We start from the raw sequence: 21,827 nt of genomic DNA on the forward strand, positions 1-21,827 counted from the left end.
CATGATCGGGTGTACATGACACAACTGGAAATAACACAGGCCTAAGCGCAGATTGAGCCAAAAATGTGCCATATCCTGTGTTAAAAAAAAGTTTACTCACTTTGTTGGCCAATATTTTAGCCAGACTATTTGAACGGGTTACTGCCAATTGAGTGTATTCCTTAAAGGCACTGGACACCTTTGGTAATTGTCAAAGGTCAGTTTTCTCATTTGGTGTATCTCAACATGCATAAAACAAAACCTGTGTAAATTTGAACTCAAATGGTCGTCGAAGTAGTGAGATAATAATGTATAGAAAAAGACCCTTGTCCAACAAATTGTGTGCCTTCAGATGCTGAGGTCTCGAACTTAATTCAAAATTCAAATAATTTAATGAGAAATAACTTATTGTTTGCTGAATGTATCCTTTATTTATTCATGTGTGTATGCAATGGGAGACTTTTTGAAAGCTCTGCCACTAGAGGGCAGCAGACCTACCAGGTAAGGGTGCACAACTCCTATAGCAAACAATGGTAAATGCTAAACATTCAAAAATACTCAAAAAATATTTAGAAGTCTCTCAGCCTCTTGAAAATTAAATCAGATACATTGTCATACAACTAAACTTCAGATTTCTTCTCATTTTTGGGTAGGTCACCATTTTGGAATTTTTGCTAATTACCCCAGAAGAAACACTCCCAAAACCTCATGCACACCGCTTGCTTTCATAGGGGAACTCGTGTCCAGTACGTCCTGTTCCAGAACAGTTTGGTTTATGCTGGCATTGTGTTATGAAAAACAAAAATACAGTTTGGCTAAATCTAAATACAAAATCAAAAACACGCAAAACACAAGGTATTTGCTGTCAGTGACCGTCACTCATGCTTCTCCTATTCCTATGTTGTTGACATTACCTGGTGAAGAGCGCCCTCTCTTGGTGAATGGCAGATAGTGTAAAGTTTCCCATTAGTTATTTGTTTGTATATTATTTGATTTAATTCTTATTGCAATGTTATTCAGGCCTATTTTTTTTTTCCCAATTCCCGTAAATGGCAGTTTTTTCTGCTTTTGATTTGGACAATAAAAACAATACATTACAAAACAATGCAATACATCAATAAAAAGACGAGTATAACAGCCGGTCAGTTTTAACCGGAAAATTAACCTTGCTCACTCCGGTTGCCCGTTGCTTAAATGATTGGTGCACGCTGTTTACGTTCGGCAGGAAAACTCACAGTTATTGGCAATACAATTGTAATTGGTAAGAAGTACATCAGCTTTTAAAATTGTATAAGAGAAACTCTTCAAATCCAAGTACTGCCGCTAAGGAAATATATCACGTTGAAGGGAACCAGTGCCTTAGATCGGTCGAGTTGGTCTATACAAAGCGTTTGTAACCGTTCGTTATAACATGCATATGGTTGGAAAGATGTTTTAAAAGTAGAATACAATGATCCACACAAATTTGCCTCGAGACTGCGTGGTTTTCTTTTTACTTTGCCGAATTAACACGGTAGGCCATTTATGGGAGTCAACAAAATTGACTCCCATTGTATTATACTTTTAATACAACATCTTGATTTTTTTATACCAATATGCATTTTATAACAAACGGTTACAAACGCTTTTCAGAGACCAACTCGACCGATCCAACGCAACTTGTTCCTTAAAAGGGAAGTTACACGTTTGGTTATTACTCATAACAAATATTTACTTAAAAACTGACTTGGTAACGAGCTTTGGAGAGCTGTTGGGAAACGACGCTCCCTCTGAAGTAACGTTGTTTTTGAGAAAGAGTTAATTTCTCACTAACATAATAAAATACTTCCAGCTAGAAGTCTGTTATTTTTATATGCAAGGACAAAAAATCGTCCAACAAGGGTTTTTTTTCTTTCATCATTTTCTCGCAACTTTGATGACCAATTGAGCCAAAATTTTCACAGACTTGTTAATCTATGAAAAGGCATAACAACAAACTTTTTCTTGCCCTTTTGGCTGAAAAATCGGGAGGGTCGGTCGTTTTTTTTTTTTTTTTTTTTTTTTTTTCAAATGGGGCCTTCGTCAGAAGAGGAGAGAAAAAATCCACACATGGGATTCGAACTAACGACCTCCGGATTAACGTGCTGGCGCTCTACCAACTGAACTATCTAGCCCTATATTGGCGGTGTCCCTGCTTTTTCAATATTTTTTTTCGGGTGTGCCAGTCAGAAGCCATACAACCGTTAACTGCCGTGTAGCCAGGGATCACACCCAATTACGATGCAACCTGGGAAGCAGCAGCCAGGGGATCACCTTAAGGGGATGCCACTCTAGTAAATTCGTTGTTCAACCCCAAAAATCATTTCAAAATTTACCCTGTCAGTTTCCCTCGTGGTTTATATTGGGTGTGTTCGTTTAGCTTCCCTGGGTCGACCCTGGTGTTTGGCGGTTTTTTTTTCCAGGACAAACGTGGGTAATTATCTGCACACGTTAGTCCTGGGGAAAAAAACAAACGCCACACACCGGGGTCGACCCGGGAAAGCTAATCGAACGCACCCATTGATAACAATTATTTATCAATGAACTTTGCCCCGAATCGCGCACGCCCTCAATTGGCGAAAGTTATACATGTTTGAATATGCTTAAATGCTGCACATTGCACCATTCTACAGGCGTGCGGCACACTGTGTGGCAATTCTTTCTCAGTTCGTGAATGTGCGTTTTGTGTTGGAGTCTATCAATGACCAATCGCCGCGTGCGAACTGTTTATGCACTTGGCATGCAGTGTGTATTTCCATGGTGTGGGAGACAGATCGAACCAAGTGGCCGAGTGCATCGTTGTGTTTTAACATTTTGTTTACGATCGCATTTCCGACGCTGTAGTTTTGAAGTTGGTTTTGGCTTGTCAGGTACTCGTTTATTATCGTATTAAATGCAGTCAAACAATATTCTGTTTGTCTATTGTTAGGCAGGGCGGCCCAAACTTTAGGAGGGCGGCCAGCCCTCCTAATACGTGTGTGTGAAGAACAATATCAGACACTTCATAGTTCATCGTGATTTCTGACAGCACTCAAGAATAATATTTCAGCTTCGAATAAAGGGTTTATTGTCGTTTATTGGGCATTAAAAGTTAACAATACCTTTTTTTTAACACCATTTGAAAAAAAAAAAAAAAAAAAAAAAAACCGTGGATTTCTGACTTTTTCGGTCGGTCGGTTTTTTGTTATGCCTTATTATGGGATACACCCACAGAAGACTGGTCTTTGAAAATTACCAAATGTGTACTTTCCCTTTAATCTGCCAAAACAATTGATGTGAGAAGCGTTACTGCAGTAACGCTTATTGTATTTACCCAAATTGATTATAATTATGCACAGTAAGGAAATAGCCCGGCGCTACACATTTTCTGCATTATTTCAAAACATATACATTAAATTAAAGGCGGTGGACACTATTGGTAACTGTCAAAGACCAGTCTTCTCACTTGGTGTATATCTCAACATACATAAAATAACAAACCTGTGAAAATTTGAGCTCATTTGATCGTTGAAGTTGCGAGATAGTAACGAATAAAAAAAAAAAACTTTTCACATAGAGTTGTGTGCTTTCAGATGTAAAACTTTCGCAGTGTAAAAACATCGTTCTGAAAAAAGGGAAACATACATCACTGCCACCTCTGGTAATGTTGTTAACTGTAGCAAATGTATGACATCAACACGACAAATTAGGTATACAATATTCACGTTTTCCGACGGTCTACTGGATGCAGTTCTCAGTGACATTCGTATTAATTTGAAAGGGTGGGCATCGAACAAATTCAAACATAACTAATGACTCGGTTGCAACAAGCCACCTTAGTATACGGTATAATGACCATTTGATACGGTATATTGACCCGATGAAATTGACAATATTAACACGGTTGGGTTTCCCAGTTGTATACAACTTCCACAACTTTAATCTCGAATATAAAGTTGATTATTTGGAAGTACGGTTTGGTAAAGAAGTGTACTGTTTTGAACAATATCAATGTTGTTTCTCGTACAGAATTCGTCGTTATTGCCGCCAGTTATCCACTCTCGTAAAGTTCAGCAGAGATTCAACTGTGCAAAATTAGCATTAGTAGACACACTTTAACAACAGGTAAGAGTTTACTTTCCCTTGGTCTAATGGTATGTTCAATAACGCACATGACCAAGACAGTTAATTTATTAACTGACAGATCAAACATTTTTTTTAAATTGATCATGCCGTGACAGTTTGAACCATTTTTGTTTGCAATGAACTGCACACGCTCTTTTGACAAAACGCGTTACGACTAGCTATTCGCAAGCTATTTTGGGCTATTGAAAAGCCCCTTTCACACGATAGCAATTTAGCAAGGGTCCCTTGCTAAATTGTAGCATGGTTGTAAGATTTTACAAAATGCACCTCGTGTGAAAGGACAATAATTTTTTGAGTGTCCAGGGTCCCTTGTCAAATCTTGTCCAACATTGCTACATTGTGTCGCAGGTCCGGACCTACGACAAAATCTTACACTAGCGGAAGTTTTGACCAAAGGCGTGGGCTACATCATCGTGTGAAAGGAATCCTTGTTTATTGAACGACGTCCTAGGTGAAAATGCCTAGCCTATACAGCGCATGTAATTGTGGATGCTATCTCGTCCAACTAAGGTGATCAGGATTACCAATTCGTTATATCACTCTCATGTCGCACAAGGGTTGTTAGTTTTTAACTTTGCAGTGGGAAAGCTCACAAAATCAGTCACACACGGTGATAACAAATAAACAATCCACGCTCGTAAATTTTGTAGCAAGGGACATTTTGGCCGTGTGAAAAGGGCTTAACTTCACTCTTTAATGTTGTTGAGGATTACATGGTTGTAGGAAACCAAAGGTCTCAGATTAAACTTTCCTGTACACTGCAAAAACTGGGATATTAAAATTTACGTCATGGTTGTTGTCAATAATACATACCAAAGACAGAATCAAGACTAACATCACATGGTGATAAAATAGCACCAAATATAATTGTTTGGGTAGAATTAAATAAGGGATTATAAGGGTAGCGACGAGTTCTTACACGGCCGTTTAAAGCCGGCAGGATCGAACTGCCGTGTGATACAGGCCCGAGCGCACGGCAACGACCCTGCAAGGTTTTAAACGGACGTTTTAGAACGAGTCACTATTATTTTATTCCCATTCATAAATGTCCTTTTGTTAAAAAGGTTAAACAAATACAATTACAGACACTTTGACAGTTAAACATTCGAGTTTTTGTTTTGTTTTGTTTTTTTAACACTTTTTGAGGAGTCTGTTGCGCGTGGATTAAAAATAGACTACGCGCGCGCGCTTAGAAGTAGATGTTACGTTTTGCGATTTGCGTTCCGCGTGATAATCTTGCGCGCCTGACACGCGGACGTCAGGCGGTTATAAACACTCGTCATTATCAACCCCTACGTGACGTGCTCTCCACCAATAGGAGTAGAGAAACTGTCTGGACTTTTTATGAATGTTAACAGCATATGGTGTACATTTTGGTTTCCTCTTCGATATAATACGAAAACACCCACGGTGTCAACTTGTTAAGAGTCAGTTCAGGTAAATAATTGACATACTTGCTCACGGTCAAAAATGAATTTTTTTTATACTTTGTAGGTGGTAGGGCCTTGGGGTGCAAGTAAACAAAATTGCATTTTCAATTCCATATATAGCCCGTTGCCATGGTTACGGCTCATTTTGTTTTTTGGCCATTTTAGGCGGATTTTGGGGTCTGAAAAACTGGTTTTTAGCTCATTTTTACAACTCCACCCCACCAAAATGCAAAATTATTTCAAAAAACCTTGTATATCACTACAAAGTATCATTTTTGGCCTTCCTTCAGAAAAAAAATTATTGCTTTAAATATCACCCTTGCGCTATTTTTGCATCGTTTATTACAGCATGTTTTTAGAACTTGCAAAATCGCCATTTTTACCCTTTTTTTGGACTCCAAAATGTCAACTTGCCAGGGGTGTCAGAAAATTTTCCTTTTGGCTGTGATTAGGGCCAACATTGGTCTTTTCATATCTGTTGAGAAAAACTTGGGCAATTGTATCCTGTTATGACAGTACTGCCTCAAAACTAGACTTTTTTCCCCAAAACGTGAAAAAATGCTTTTTAAGGGTCTTTTCAAATAATGTTGACATATACGTGTGCACGGTGAAAAAAAGGTACATTTTTCTTATACTTTGTGGATGGTAAGAACTTGGGTTCCAAATAAACAAAATTTACATTTCAAATCATTATACAATACGCAGGCTGCAATACATTGCCATGGTAACACTTCATTTGTGTTTAGGCCACTTTAGGCCGATTTGGGGGGGGGGGGTCTGAAAAACTGTTTTTTAGTTAATATTTACAACTCCACCCCACCAAAAAACACAAATATTTCATAAAACCTTTTACATCACTACAAAGTATCATCCTTGGATTTACTTGAGTCAAAAAATTATTGCTAAAAATTTCACCGTTGTGCTATTTTCAGAACGTGCATTAGAGTATGTTTTTCGAACTTGCAAAATCAACTTTTTTACCATATTTTTTGCCCTCAAAATTTCACTTTTTCAGGGGTTTCAGAATATTTTCCTTTCCGTTTTGACTAGGGCCAAAATTGATCTTTTTATTTCTGGTAAGAAAAACTTGGGCAAATGTATCCTGATGTAACAGTACTGTCTCAAAAATATACTTTTTTCTCAAAACAGAAAAATGCATTTTGAATTGTTTTTTCTTCATATTGGATTTATAACATTAAAAAGTAATAATTCTATCAATCTTGCAGCTCTTCCTAAGCACTCTGTAGGCTTAGTCGATTACACAACATTGATCAGGAACTATTGATGACATAAATTTAGAATTTGGTGGCCCAGCCCGAATCATATTCCTTGACATTGCATAAAACAATGTTTTGTGAATAGCGCCTCTTCTGGGGAGACACACTTGGGTTTATTGTATCCTGTTGTGACACTACCTGCCTCAAGTATAGTAATTTTTTTCAAAAACAATGCATGCTTGTAAAATTTGTATGCCCTTTGAGTATTGAGTACAAAGTTTTATTTAAACATAATGGTATCCAACCAAGCCATAACCAATGCTTTGCCACTGAGAGTTCTTGATTTGGCTACTTTACCTATTGTACAGGTACATGTATGATTCCCATTGCAAGTAGAGTGCGATGAGCATTCTTTACAAGTTGTCTTTAATACAGGGCCTACTCTCCTTGGTCCCTGTCTGCTACCAAATGTAAAACTTTTCATAGAGATAGAGATCATGAACAATATAGTTTCTGTGCTGCAGATGGTTTGGAGCATCCAATCATGTCCAACACAAATGTGGGAAATTAAAAGGCCTTCGCTTAAAAGTGTTGGAAAAAGTTTGCCAAGATCTTAATAAAAACAATGATACTAACGATTTGCAAGATGAACGTAAGAGATCATTTAAAAGGAACACGTTGCCTGGGATCGGTCAAGTTGGTCTTTAAAATGCGTTTGTAACAGTTTGTTATAAAATGCATACGTTAGAAAGATGTTTTTGAGTGATACTTGTGTGGATCATTGTTTTCTACTTTTAAAATATCTTTCTAATCATATGCATTTTGTAATAAACGGTTACAAACGCTTTTCAAAGACCAACTCGACCGATCCAAGGCAACGTGTTCCTGTAATGAAACAACATTGAAAGAAGTTGTAAATACTTGCACCTGCTCAACCTAAATTAGTAAGATGCAATTGCAGTGACAAAAGTTTATTCATCCTAGTTTGATTATTTTTTCCATTCGCTATCTTACTAATTCATATTTGGTATATATATCTCTGAGAACGATCAACAAAAAACATTGTCAAACATTACCTGCTGAATTATTTATCACGTAACCAACTCTGTTACTGCTTGCAACAGTACAATTGAAAGGAACCCCACCATGGGTGAGGGAACTGCTTACAGAAGGCCAAAGCAGGTGAATGGCCATTTAGATACTTTGGAGACAGTATTTCCCCCTGCGCACTTAGAGCCTCTTTGTTCTGATGGGGATGAAAATGTTTAGTTTGGTAGCAGGCAGGGGACCAATGAGACTGTTATAAGGCCATGTATAGACAACTTGTAAAGAATGCTCATCGCACTACTTCTCTTCTTGCAATGTGAATCATACCTGGGCCCAATTTCATGGCTCTGCTTACCGCCGAATTCTGCGCTTACAATTGCGATTCCCCGCTTGCGTGCAAGCGCCAAATTTCTGCGCTAGCCTTGTAAGCGTAAAATGCTTAGTAACTTGAAGTATGCACGCGCAGAAGGCAAAATTCGCCGCTTAAACCCGTGAAATACGCTTGCCGTAAGCACAGAATTGTGTGCTTACGGTAAGCAGAGCCATGAAATTGGGCCCTGGACAACTAGGTAAAGAAGTCATGACGAAACAAGAACTCTCAGTGGCAAAGCATGGTTGTGGCTCCAAAAAAAAACCGTTGTACTTGTTACTTTAAAGAGCATGGAAACAGGGTTAAACGATCATGCACGTTTTTGTGTTTTATCAATTCAAACTAAGGGATATCTTCAAAATGCATTTTTCTTGTTTTCGGAAAAATTACCATGTTTGATGCAGAAGTGTCACAACACCAAAGTGTTTCGCCCCAGCAGACATGCAAACCATAATGATAGCCCAATCACAACCAAAAGGGAAATATTCTGAGAACCAATAAAAATTAAGACAGCACAAACTTTCTTGATGTGCAAGGGGATTTAAAAAATAAGACTTTCAAAAAAGAGGCGCTGTTCACAAAACTTTGTTTTATGCAATGTCAAGAAATATGATTGGGGCAGGGCCAATGTGGGGCAAATTTTAAGATTAAGGTCATCAAGTCCTGATCAATGTTGGGTTATGCACTAAGCCTACAGAGTGCTTATATGAAAAGCTGCTAGATCGATGGAATTATTACTTCTTTCTGTTATAAATTCAAAATGAAGCAAATATTTCAAAATGCATTTCTCCATGTTTTTGGGGGAAAAGGGTCTACTTTTGAGACAGTACTGTTACATCAGGATACAGTTGCCCAAGTTTTTCTTACTAGAAATAAGAAAAAATAAGAATTTTGGCCCTATTCAAAACCGAAAGGAAAATTTTCTCCTGAAACAAATGAAATTTTGAGGGAAAAATATGGTAAAAATGTTGATTTTGCAAGTTCTAAAAACATACTCTATTGCACCTTCTAAAATAGCACAAGGGTGAAATTTATTGCAATCATTTGTTGTCTAAGGTATAGTGGCCTAAACTCAACCAAACTGTTACCATGGCAATGTGTTATATTATGGTTTGAAATGTTAATTTTGTTTATTTGGACCCAAGGGTGAAATTTATTGCAATCATTTGTTGTCTCAAGTAAAGCCAAGGATGATAATTTGTAGTGATGGCAAAGGTTTTATGAAATGTTTTTGTTTTTTGGTGGGGTGAAGTTGTAAATATTAACTAAAAAACAGTTTTTCAGACCCTCAAATCGGCCTAAAGTGGCCTAAACTCAACCAAACTGTTACCATGGCAATGTGTTATATTATGGTTTGAAATGTTAATTTTGTTTATTTGGACCCAAGTCCCTACCATCCACAAAGGATTAGAAAAATATTCCTTTCTTTTTAAATATGGACACATATGTCAATATTATGTGAAAAAAAACCTTAAAAAGGCATTTTTCACGTTTTGGGGAAAAAAGTCTAGATTTGAGGCAGTACTGTCACAACAGGATACAATTGCCCAAGTTTCTCTCACCAGATATGAGAATACCAATGTTGGCCCTAACCACAGCCGAAAGGAAAATTTTCTGAGACCCCTGGCAAATTGACATTTTGAGGTCCAACAATAGGGTAACAATGGCGATTTTGCAAGTTCTAAAAACATACTGTAATAAACGATGCAAAAATAGCACAAGGGTGATATTTAAAGCAATAGTTTTTTTTCTCAAGGAAGGCCAAGGATGACACTTTGTAGTGATATACAACGTGTTTTGAAATAATTTTGCATTTTAGTGGGGTGGAGTTGTAAAAATGAGCTAAAATCCAGTTTTTCAGACCCCAAAATCGGCCTAAAATGGCCCAAAAACAAAATGAGCCGTAACCATGGCGACGGGCTTTATATGGAATTGAAAATGCAATTTCGTTTACTTGCACCCCAAGGCCCTTCCACCCACAAAGTATAAAAAAATTCATTTTTTGACTGTGAGCAAATATGTCAACTATTTACCTGAACTGACTCTTAACACCCCAATTATTGCATTGTATAACAGTTACCCGGTCGGTATGCGCCAAAGCCGACAGAGCCAGTGGGACGATTCTTTGAGTCAATATCCCGAAATCAAACTCAGGCATAAAGTTTCATAAAAGCTTGTCAGTTTGACCGGGAAAACAAGCCACACTGATTTGGGTATGTTTAGAGTGTGGACGTTAAACCGTGTAGTTGCATGTTGGTTTAGTTGGTATTATAACGTTATAGGGTTTGTAAACGTCTAGTAAAGCCTGTGAAAATTATTTACTGTGCAGTTTTATTTGGTAACAAGTACAGCAGCTTAGGATATTGAAATGCAGTTTAGAGAATTTGCTTTAAGTCGAAGTACCATGGTTGTGGAAACAAACAACGCTTTTTATCTTTTGATAATCAGTATCGTTTCTGACAGTAAGGTTTCTTAGATTGTGTAACCCAACTGAAGAATGCTCTTTATGCGTGGACAACCGCTACATTTGTTAAAACAATCTCACATAAGTTTCCACCATAGAGCTATGTATATTGACTAGAGCGCTTACTTGCTCTGCGTTTTGAAGCCACCCTGGGCGCAGACATGTTTGAGATGGTGCGTGACTATGAAACGATTTTAATTTTAAGAGAACACACATTGCCGCGGTTGTTTTACATGGCGGCGCGTGCGCTTTACGTACGCGTTGCCCATTCGCGTACGACGTCCCTGCGCTGCCTAATTATTGATTGTGCTAAATGACATACTACAAAATATATATTCAACTACAAACCAACGATTGGCACACTTAAACAAGCCCTCCCAAGGCTTTACATTATTATGTTTTTAAAGGCAATGGACACTATTGGTAACTGCTCAAAATAATTATTTGCATAAAACCTTACTTGGTAACGAGTAATGAGGAGAGGTTGGTAGTATTAAACAAGTGTATTTATTATTTGTCATGTGAATGTGAAAAGTCCATTGTTTTTTACTGAAAGCTGAGTAATTTCACTCGTTCAGAGCTCTGCATTGTGATAGTTTTGACACGAAGGTACAACATGGTCAAGTGGCTGATTCATATTTGTGGTCCAAGCAAGTCAGTCCAATTTGAAGCACACTGTGCGTTCACCCTGGAGTTTGTTGGACAGAAAATCGTTTCTAATGGCAAGTTATCGCGACTCTCAACAAACAGCTCTTTATGCGGTAAGTCTGCTGCCACCCAATGTCTAAAATCACTGATTGTATGAACTATTGAAAATTACATTCGTTTTACTTTCAGTCTCACCAAGATGGCCGAAGCTGCACTTCACACTGAGACCACTTGCAAGATTAGACATGTACACATCGAATGTCCAATCTGCTTGACTCGGTTCATCGATCCGAAAATCCTGGACTGTCAGCACAGCTTCTGCTTAAAATGTCTTCAGGAACTTGTAGACAAACAGGATCCGAAGACGGATTTCATCATTTGCCCAGTGTGTAGAGAGAAAACTTCAATCCATGATAAGGGACCATCTGCTCTTCTTAACTGCTTTCTCTTGAGCTCACTTATTGATGACGTCATCAACCCGAATAGTCCCAAGGTGGACATTAACCCTCTTGTCTCGATTTGCGAAGGATGTGACGAAGGTCTTGATGCCGTCTCACGGTGTGTTGACTGTGAAGCTAATTTTTGCAAGACTTGTTTGGAATACCACGCCAAAATAAAATTGAACAGGCATCATCGAGTCGTTAATGCAGCCGGGTCGTCAAATGAGGGATCCAGAGACCAGAAAAAAACTTGCTCTCAAAAATGCCGGAAACACACTGACCAGGAACTGTGTTTTTATTGCGACACGTGTGACTTACTTGTTTGTCTCAAATGTGTGGTATTTGATCACAGAGCGCAAAACCACAAACTCACTGAAATCAAAGACTCCATTCGATCTTATCGTCAAGCTGTTGAAGAGGCTTTGATGAAGTTTGATGAATGTCGCAAGCAGTTCCAAGAAGTGTACGACTCTATCAAACACTCACAGCATAGATTACAGATCATGGTCGACCGGGCTCTTCGAGATATTGTGGCTAAGGAGGAAGAGGAAGTTGCCAAAATCAGAAAAGCATCTCGCCTCCTTCAAGACAGAATAACTCAAATCGGTCAAGAAAGAGGTGAGGAATTTGGCAGCATACAAATCAGCAATAGCGATAAGATGAGCCGTGCAGAGCAGATCGTAGCTTCAGTCAACGACTTGTTGCAACATGCTGATGACTTTGAGCTGCTGGACCTCAAGCCAAAGATTATGCACAACTTGACATTCCACAATGAGCTCAAGTTTCAAACAGTGCCGCATAGCAAGTCATTCATCGGGTTCAAAGGTCATGATGTCGTCACTGATGCGGATATCGGTGAAATACTAGAGGAAGAGAAGTGGGAGGTGAAGACAGAGTTTGGTAAAGAAGGGGAAGGTGACGGGGAGTTAAAGTTTGCCTGGGACGTTGCTTGTTTTTGCAACGATGACATCGTCGTTACTGATTTGGAACGGCAGATGTTATCCAAATTTACATCGAATGGTAGTTACATATGTAAAGTTGTGCAAAGTAGAACAGAAGATGGACAACTACAAGAACCTTGCGGTGTTGCGGTGACCTCTGATGACATGCTTCTGGTTACTGACGGACAGGATGTAAAGGTTTATGATAGCGAACTGCGATATATTCGACAGTTCAGACCCTCACAGAATCAAGTCGAGGGGCAGTCAGAGAGTATACTCGTTGGTATTGCTGTTGACAAGAAAGATCGTATTGCAGTGTATGACTGTGGGAGAAAGGTAATATCTCTTCATAACAAGGATGGATCCACCATTTCCACAATACATCATGATGATATTGGCGATACCGACAATCCAAGCTTTATATCTGCTAACAGCAAGGAACGACTGATCTTTACAAACCCCGAAGAGATGAAACTAGTTTGTCTGGATTTCATGGGAAACGAGGTTTTCAATATCATGACCTCCCTTGACGGCAAACCTGTAAACCCTATTTGTGTGTGTTGTGATGATGCTGGGGATATATATGTATCTATTCCTGAAGATACAGTGGGAGTGGGAACCGGTGGGATACATCATTACGATGCATCAGGTGAACACATCGGCTGTGTAGCTCGTGGCTTGCACGGTCCTCTAGGCATGACGTTTACTCCGACCGGTGACCTCATCGTGGCTGATATGAACTCGATTAAGATCTTGCATCGCGTGTGAGTGTCGATGACGTCATGGTCGTAAAATGTACAATATTATTAATGATAAGGTAATTTGCAACTTATAAAGTTTAACACTTAGAGTTAATCTTCATGAATCTCAATAATGCGTATAATCTGCCATTTGGACAAAACGTTACGATCACAACGTACCACCAATCGTTTAGTACAAATCTAGTGTTCTATTTTCGCAGATAAATGCTTCATTCGCTTTGGCGGTTAAATCAATTGGGTTATTTTTGTTTCATCCCATTTACTTCTTTAGTACGTTTTAGTAACAACATTTAACCTACAAAGTACCAGCTGAAATGTGTAATATCCGTACCATAGTGTAGTCTTTTGTGAACTCTCAGTCTGGTAACTCAACTCTATTTTCACGATCCGTTTAAAAACACTTAAACATATGCATAAAATAACGAGCCTGTGGAAATGTGAGCTCAATTGGTCATTGAAGTTGTGAGATAATAATGAAAGAAAAAACAACTTTGTCACACGAAGTTGTGTGCTTTCAGATGCTTGATTTCGAGACCTCAAATTCTAAATCTGAGGTCTCGAAATCAAATTCGTGGAAATATACTTCTTTCTCGAAACTACTCCACTTCAGAGGGAGCCGTTTCTCACACTGTTTATACTACCAACATCTCCCCATTACTTGTACCAAGTATGGTTTTATGCAAATAATGATGTTGAGTAATTATCAATAGTGTCCACTGCCTTTACATTAATTTTTGAGCTGTATTATTACGGATATATTTTTAAATGTCGATTATTAATGTAAATGAAGCATTCCTTTTTTGTTTAACCTCAACCGAATATTTACCATCATTGTGTTGTTGGCAGACTATGTTGTGTGTTTACCGTTATAAAATTATTAATCTTTAATTAATTTGTGTAAGTTAGAGCTTGTGTAAATATTGCTTAAAAATGCGGCTCACGAAAAAGTAAGCAGGATACAAGTCTTATAATACAAAAGTTACACGGTATAGTCTGGTGTGGTAAGCATTTTAATTTATTTTTTTTATTTATTTATTTATTTTTTTTTTTGGGGGGGGCTTTAAGAGTCAGTTCAGGTAAATAATTGACATAGTTGCTCACGGTCAAAAAATGATTTTTTTTTATACTTTGTGGATGGAAGGGCCTTGGGGTGCAAATAAACAAAATTGCATTTTCAATTCTATATATAGTCCGTTGCCATGGTTACGGCTCATTTTGTTTTTTTGGCCATTTTAGGCCGATTTTGGGGTCTGAAAAACTGGTTTTTAGCTCATATTTACAACTCCACCCCACCAAAATGCAAAATTATTTCAAAAAACCTTTGATATCACTACAAAGTATCATCCTTGGCCTTCCTTGAGAAAAACAAATATTGCTTTAAATATCACCCTTGTGCTATTTTTGCATCACGCATTACAGTATGTTTTTAGAACTTGCAAAATCGACATTTTTACCCTATTTTTGGACCCCAAAATGTCAACTTGCCAGGGGTCTCAGAACATTTTCCTTTCGGCTGTGATTAGGGCCAACATTGGTCTTTCCATAGCTGGTGTCAAAAACTTGGGCAATGGTATCCTGTTGTGACAGTACTGCCTCAAAACTAGACTTTTTTCCCCCAAACGTGAAAAATTGCTTTTTAAGGGTCTTTTCACATAATATCGACATACGTGTCCACGGTAAAAAAAAAGGAATATTTTTCTTATACTTTGTGGATGGTAGGGACTTGGGGTCCAAATAAACAACATTTACAATTCAAATCATAATATAACACGTTGCCATGGTAACTGTTCATTTGTGTTTAGGCCACTTTATATATCATTATATTCTACTTTTAAAATATCTTTCTAATCATATGCATTTTGTAATAAACGTTTACAAACGCTTTTCAAAGACCAACTCGACCGATCCAAGGCAACGTGTTCCTTTAATGAAACAACATTGAAAGAAGTTGTAAATACTTGCACCTGCTCAACATAAATAAGTAAGATGCATTTGCAGTGACAAAAGTTTATTCAGGCTAGTTTGATTATTTTTTTCCATTCACTGTCTTACTAATTCATAATTATAATATATGTCTCTGAGAACGATCAACAAAAAACATTGGCAAACATTACCTGCTGAATTGTTTATCACGTTAAAATAAACCAACTCTTATTGTTTGCAACAGTACAATCGAAAGGAACCCCACCATGGATGGGGAACTGCTTACAGAAGGCCAAAGCAGGTGAATGGCCATTTAGATACTTTGGATACAGTATTTGCTCACTTTTAGAGCCTCTTTGTTCTGATAGGGATGAAAATGTTTGGTTTGGTAGCGGGCAGGGGACCAAGAAGACTGTTATAAGGCCATGTATAGACAAGAATAGTAAAGAATGCTCATCGCACTACTTCTCTTCTTGCAATGTGAATCATACCTGTACAACTAGGTAAAGTAGTCATGACAAAACAAGAACTCTCAGTGGCAAAGCATGGTTATAAACTTTTTATTTGTTACTTAACGAGCATAGAAACAGTGCCATATTTTTTAAACAAGCATGCTCGTTTTTGTTTTTTTATCAATTCAAACTAAGGGATAACTTCGAAATGCATTTTTATTGTTTTTGGAAAAATTACCATGTTTGAGGCAGAAGTGTCACAACAGGATACAATAAACCAAAGTGTTTCTCCCCAGCAGACATGCAAACAATTTGATATTGATAGCCCAAATCACAACCAAAAGGGAAATATTTCGAGAACCAATAAAAAAATAAGACAGTACAAACTTTCTTGATGTGCAAGGGGAACTAAAAAATGTGACTTTCAAAAGAGAGGCGCTGTTCACAAAACTTTGTTTTTTTGTATGCAATGTCAAGAAATATGATTGGGCCGGGGCCGGGGTGGGGCCGGGGCGGGGCAAATTATAAGATTTAGGTCATCAACAAGTCCTGATCAATGTTTGGTAATGCACTAAGCCTACAGAGTGCTTATGAAAAGCTGCCAGATTGATGGAATTATTACTAACTTCTTAATGTTATAAATTCAAAATGAAGCAAACATTTCAAAATGCATTTCTCTAAATGTTTTCGGGGAAAAGGGTCTATTTTTGAGACAGTTCTTATACATCAGGATACAATTGCCCGAGTTTTTCTTACCAGAAATAAAAAGACAAATTTTGGCCCTGATCAAAACCGAAAGGAAAATATTCTAAGACCCCTGAAAAAATGAAATTTTGAGGGCAAAAAATATGGTAAAAATGTTGATTTTGCAATTTCTAAAAACATACTCTAATGCACGTTCTTAAAATAGCACAAGGGTGAAATTTATAGCAACATTTGTTTGTCTCAAGTAAAGCCAAGGATGATAATTTGTAGTGATGGAAAAGGTTTTATGAAATATTGTTGTTTTTTGGTGGGGTGGAGTTGTAAATATTAACTAAAAACAGTTTTTCAGACCCCAAAATCGGCCTAAAGTGGCCTAAACACAAATGCACTGTTACCATGGCAACGTGTTATATTATGATTTGAAATGTAAATGTTGTTTATTTGGACCCCAAGTCCCTACCATCCACAAAGTATAAGAAAAATATTCCTTTTTTTACCGTGGACATGTATGTCGATATTATGTGAAAAGACCCTTAAAAAGGCATTTTTTACGTTTTGGGGAAAAAAGTCTAGTTTTGAGGCAGTACTGTCACAACAGGATACAATTGCCCAAGTTTTGGACACCAGATATGGAAAGACCAATGTTGGCCCTAATCACAGCCGAAAGGAAAATTGTCTGAGACCCCTGGCAAATTGACATTTTTGGGGTCCAAAGATAGGGTAAAAACTTCGATTTTGCAAGTTCTAAAAATATACTGTAATGCATGATGCAAAAATAGCACAAGGGTGATATTTAAAGCAATAATTTTTTTTCTCAAGGAAGGTCAAGGGTGGTACTTTGTAGTGGTATAAAAGGTTTTTTGAAATAATTTTGCATTTTGGTGGGGTGGAGTTGTAAATATGAGCTAAAAACCAGTTTTTCAGACCCCCAAATCGGCCTAAAATGGCCAAAAACAAAATGAGCCGTAACCATGGCAACGGACTATATATAGAATTGAAAATGCATTTTTTTTTGACTTGCACCCAAGGCCCTTCCACCCACAAAGTATAAAAAAAAATCATTTTTGACCGTGAGCAACTATGTTAATTATTTACCTGAACTGACTCTTAAGATCTCGAAATCAATTATCTGAAAGCACATAACTTCGTGTGACAAGGGTGTTTTTCTTCCATTATTATCTCGCAACTTCGACCACCAAATGAGCTCAAATTTTCACAGGTTTGTTATTTTATACATATGTTGAGATACACCAAGTGAGAAGACTGGTCTTTGACAATTATCACTAGACTAGTGTACAGTGTATTTAATACACAATTGACTTGAATGCAATCAACAAAGCCGGGTATAGTCCATTATTGAAAAAAAAAAAAAAAAAACATCGGTTGCGTCTAAGGTGAGATACACCGCATTCACACTTGATCCTGCTAGGAGGATCAAAGGAGGATCTGATCTCGAAAGGGCGATCAAAATGAGATCATCGGCTAGTGTGAACGCGATCAGGATCAGGATCAGATATTCCATTTTCATTTTCATCCTGCAATTTAATCTGCTCACATCTGGTCATACCAAAGAAAACTTTACAAAATCAATGACCTCGCGCAGTGAGCTGAACTGAACTTCCGTTTAACTATGTGATATCAACGGACCTTATGCACATGACGTCGTTTCAGTAGGGCGCCCTCACCTACAGGTCGAAAGGAGGTTGTTCATTGGCCAATACTGTGCGCCGCGCGTACAAATACGTGCGTCTCGATTGTTTGGTCACCGTTTTTCCTCTAAGATGGCGGCTGGATGACGTCAATGCATAAGGTCTATGCGAGTGTGAACGCGGCACACAACAGTGCTTGATCTCGCTTTCGGGATATGATCCTCCTTGGATCCTTGTATGAGGATCTGGTGTAAACGCGGTGTAAAGGTGGGTTTGCTGTGTCCAACGTATCATTTGAATGTGCATGGTGGTTTTTGTTCAGTGAAATACCACACAGACTTGCACAATTTGGTTTTAATCATAAGTATGCATACCAAATCTTGCCTCACATTAGAGCTTCTTGTGTCATAGCATCAAACGAGAATGTTATCTCTTTAGCGGATAACATTAGGTTGTATTACAATATACAATTGGTGCACGCTGTGATGGAATCCATGGCGTTCTGTACACTCGAGGGGGAAAATGGCACCCGAGGCGAATCTGAGGTAGCCTTGATCAAGGCTGTTGACGTTATGTTCCTCGGCCCGGTTCGCTGCACACGCATGCAGTGCATACACAAATGTACATTACCATACATTGTACAGCGAGAACAGGATAGCGTAGTCGTGAGTACGGTCGTGTCTTTCAACTTTCAACCTCGCACACGTGGCTCAAACAACAGCCTTGATGGGTTTGTAAAGCTTTATCGGAATTCCGATAAAAGGGTAGTCATGATGTGGGCGTGTCATTCTAAACATTGGCCAATCACAGGCGCGATTGAGAATGACGTAATACTGCTTGCAATCATGCCACGTCCATGTGTGTGGGTGTGTGTGTACTGTACTACGTGATTTGTTTAGCAGTGTCGGGAGCGTCGGGTATATTAAAAGCTATGATTGTAAGGGTTCTGAATGCGTTGCCGGACGGGTGAGCCGGACAAGACTCGCCCGGTCGGTAATGGTGTTGAACAACTTCGAACAACTTCCGTTGTCTTGCGTTTCATTATAACACGAGGACTAGCTTCATAATTACAACGTAGCTGGTAGATTTGTCCCTGAATTGGAAGCTGCTGTACTATAAGTGTAACGTTGTAGTGTAGTACTAGTATGGCAAGAGTTAGTTTATGAAATCTCTGTCCTTCCTCTAATATGAAAATATGCCCAGCACCTAAGAATTCTTACCAAGTAGCCATCTTGCCGGAAACCCACGACACCTGGATACTTGTTTAACCTTTCTCAAACACATTTCACATGGTCTAATTTTCTTCCTTCTATTTCTCAACCCATGATTGATGCATTAACCGCGGTTGTTATATTTTGTGGAAAGTTTCTTTAGTTGTGTTGCAAATTTTACACCACTGATTTCCACTGACTCCAGTTTTGTTTTACTAGTAGGGATTTCTCCCTCGCCCGCCGCCATTGCAACTACAGCCACGAGCACATGTGTGCGAGTACTTGCAGAACGTTGTGGTTGACATCGCAGCGAGAGTTTATAGGTCAACCAACAACCAATGAGAACGGGTTGTTAGTATACATTAGCATAATGAGCTCCGCCCTAAATTTTGGCAGTTACAAAACCATCAAGGCGCTACTTAGGAAGTACCCATGTACCGTAAGTGTACCGTACACAGATGGTACATGTACATGTACAGTACGTACGATGTGTACATACGCTGTACACGTATTGTATGCACTGTGTTATGTATGGGGGTGCGCTGGCGGAATTCAGTGATGGGGACTGGGATTTTGCAGATCGCGGCTGGCTGTAGCGCCTTGATCAAGGCTAAATCTGAGGGTGCCATTTGCCACCGAGGGTGTACAAAACCCATGGACCCCAGTCACAGCGTGCAACAATTGTTTTGTTATACCTTGTTAACATTGTTATCCTCTTCTCGAAGTTATGTTGTCATCTTCAAACATTATTAAGACGGAGCTATGCTTAGTTTAATCATGGTTTTATAAGCAGACGAACAGTTCAAATAAGAAACAATTATTCACCTGTTCCCTCGAGCCCGCGTGAGTTTGGTACAGCGCTGGAAATCGACCAACGGTGGGAACGATCAATGTGATGTACACCGCGTAGCGAGCATCTTTAGCCAGTATACATGCGTATTTGTTGCACGGCACGTGATTGGTTATCGACCAATCAAACTTCACAATTTGAACAGAGGTATAACAATGGTAAACTGAGAACTGTACCACAACTTTAGATAACTGGAGGGAATGCAAACAAATAATCCACGTGTAGTTTCAATCTGAAAATTGGTTCAACGTACGGGATTCGATTTCATTTACTGTTCCTTCACATGGTTGAACAATGTTAATGACCAATCGCCCTTTGTAAAATTCACCCTTGGGCCAGAGGTTCCCTGTATTCCGCAAGTACGAAATTTGTTAAGGTCAGCAACTTCAAAAACCGTGCTTAATTGACTGGAAACAAGTGTATATAATTGAAATAATGTTGCTACAAATTTTGATAAAGTCGCGTGGATGCTAATTTGGTGTTTCTTAATCCCCTCACTATCAATTGCCGAGCGGTTAAGAGCACCGAATTCAAACTCTGGTATTTCTAATCAGCAGAGTGGGGTTTCGACTCCCAAGCCATGACACTTGTGTCCTTAAGCAAGACACTTAACCACTGCTTCTTCCTTGTTTAACCCACACTTATCAACAAAGAGAAGGGGTTTGCCCCGGTGTTCCTGGTCTGATTGGCAGCAAATTGCGCCACAGCATATTATAAAACATAGGTCTCATAAGTAAAAAAGTAGTCTCACATCTGGCAGGAAGTACTGCCTGCTACAACGCCAGGAGCGTCATTAAGTGACGGACATGTGCGCGCTAATGCATAGCGCGACATCTTACTCATTTTCACGTGGCGGGTCACATATAAGAGCCGCAATAATTATTGATCTTTTATTTGACAAATGTACCTTGATAATTGAGCCTCGCACTGCTAACAGGATCCACGCCGGGCGTCGATGATACTTCGATATCGGTATCGAGAATGTATCCGTTCTCCATACCGAGAGGCTCGTCGATGTCCAAGGAACAAACTACAAGATAACGAAAACACATGTACAACCAATATTAGTAATATGCCTTCCGATCATAAAAATAACAACTAGACATGTACAGTACTGTTTTTTATATTTACAAACACTAGGTGCTGGTGTACTCCTTTCGTCTTAGAATAAGCATTTCAAAAAAAAAAAATGAACTTTTGAAAAAAAGAAACATTGGTATATTTGTATTTAAAAACGAATAACGTTAGTCTCAACTCACTTATATTGTCTTCCGACTTTGATAAGCAATTATCCTCATGTGATAAATACTTATCCTCATTCTAAGCACCGAAAATTTGGTACTTTCACGAGTTCGGAAAAGAGCAGCCTGGCAAATTCGGGCAGGATTCGAACCCCTGACTTATGAATTGCAGGAGCAAATGTCTTACCAACAGAAAACCGAGTTAGTGTGTCTCTGTTTGCCAACCCAGTCTGTTGGTGTTCATGTACTTGTTTGTATGAACGGCTTTGATTTATTGTTGTCACAGAAGTATCATCTCTATGCAAACATTTGAGATCTCTATCAACGGATGTAAACAATTGTGATCAAATAAGTAG

The 21,827-nt window shown here is 38.6% G+C and overlaps 2 protein-coding genes and 1 long non-coding RNA gene across 3 annotated transcripts in view; 2 read left to right on the forward strand and 1 right to left on the reverse strand.

The window, feature by feature from the left end:
- LOC139942967 (uncharacterized) overlaps positions 1 to 21,827 on the reverse strand; it is a 521,441-nt gene that overhangs the window by 251,682 nt on the left and 247,932 nt on the right. The window lies entirely within an intron of this gene.
- Positions 1 to 21,827, forward strand: part of LOC139942946 (uncharacterized) — a 67,203-nt gene that overhangs the window by 226 nt on the left and 45,150 nt on the right. Inside the window, exon 2 of the mRNA XM_071939771.1 lies at positions 4,006 to 4,101. The gene's annotated coding sequence lies outside the window, so the exon portion shown is untranslated. The remainder of the gene's footprint in view (positions 1 to 4,005; positions 4,102 to 21,827) is intronic.
- On the forward strand, positions 11,498 to 14,404 carry LOC139942941 (uncharacterized). Its single transcript, XM_071939769.1, has one exon. It carries the CDS (start codon positions 11,498 to 11,500, stop codon positions 13,445 to 13,447), a length of 1,950 nt encoding a protein of 649 aa, XP_071795870.1. The 3' UTR covers positions 13,448 to 14,404.

The sequence above is a fragment of the Asterias amurensis genome, chromosome 10, assembly GCF_032118995.1.
Source record: "Asterias amurensis chromosome 10, ASM3211899v1".
Lineage (NCBI taxonomy): Eukaryota > Metazoa > Echinodermata > Asteroidea > Forcipulatida > Asteriidae > Asterias > Asterias amurensis.

Bases quoted from the DNA above. Each gene is read 5' to 3' on its own strand.
- LOC139942941 (XM_071939769.1), top strand. From the start codon at position 11,498: ATGGCCGAAGCTGCACTTCACACTGAGACCACTTGCAAGATTAGACAT.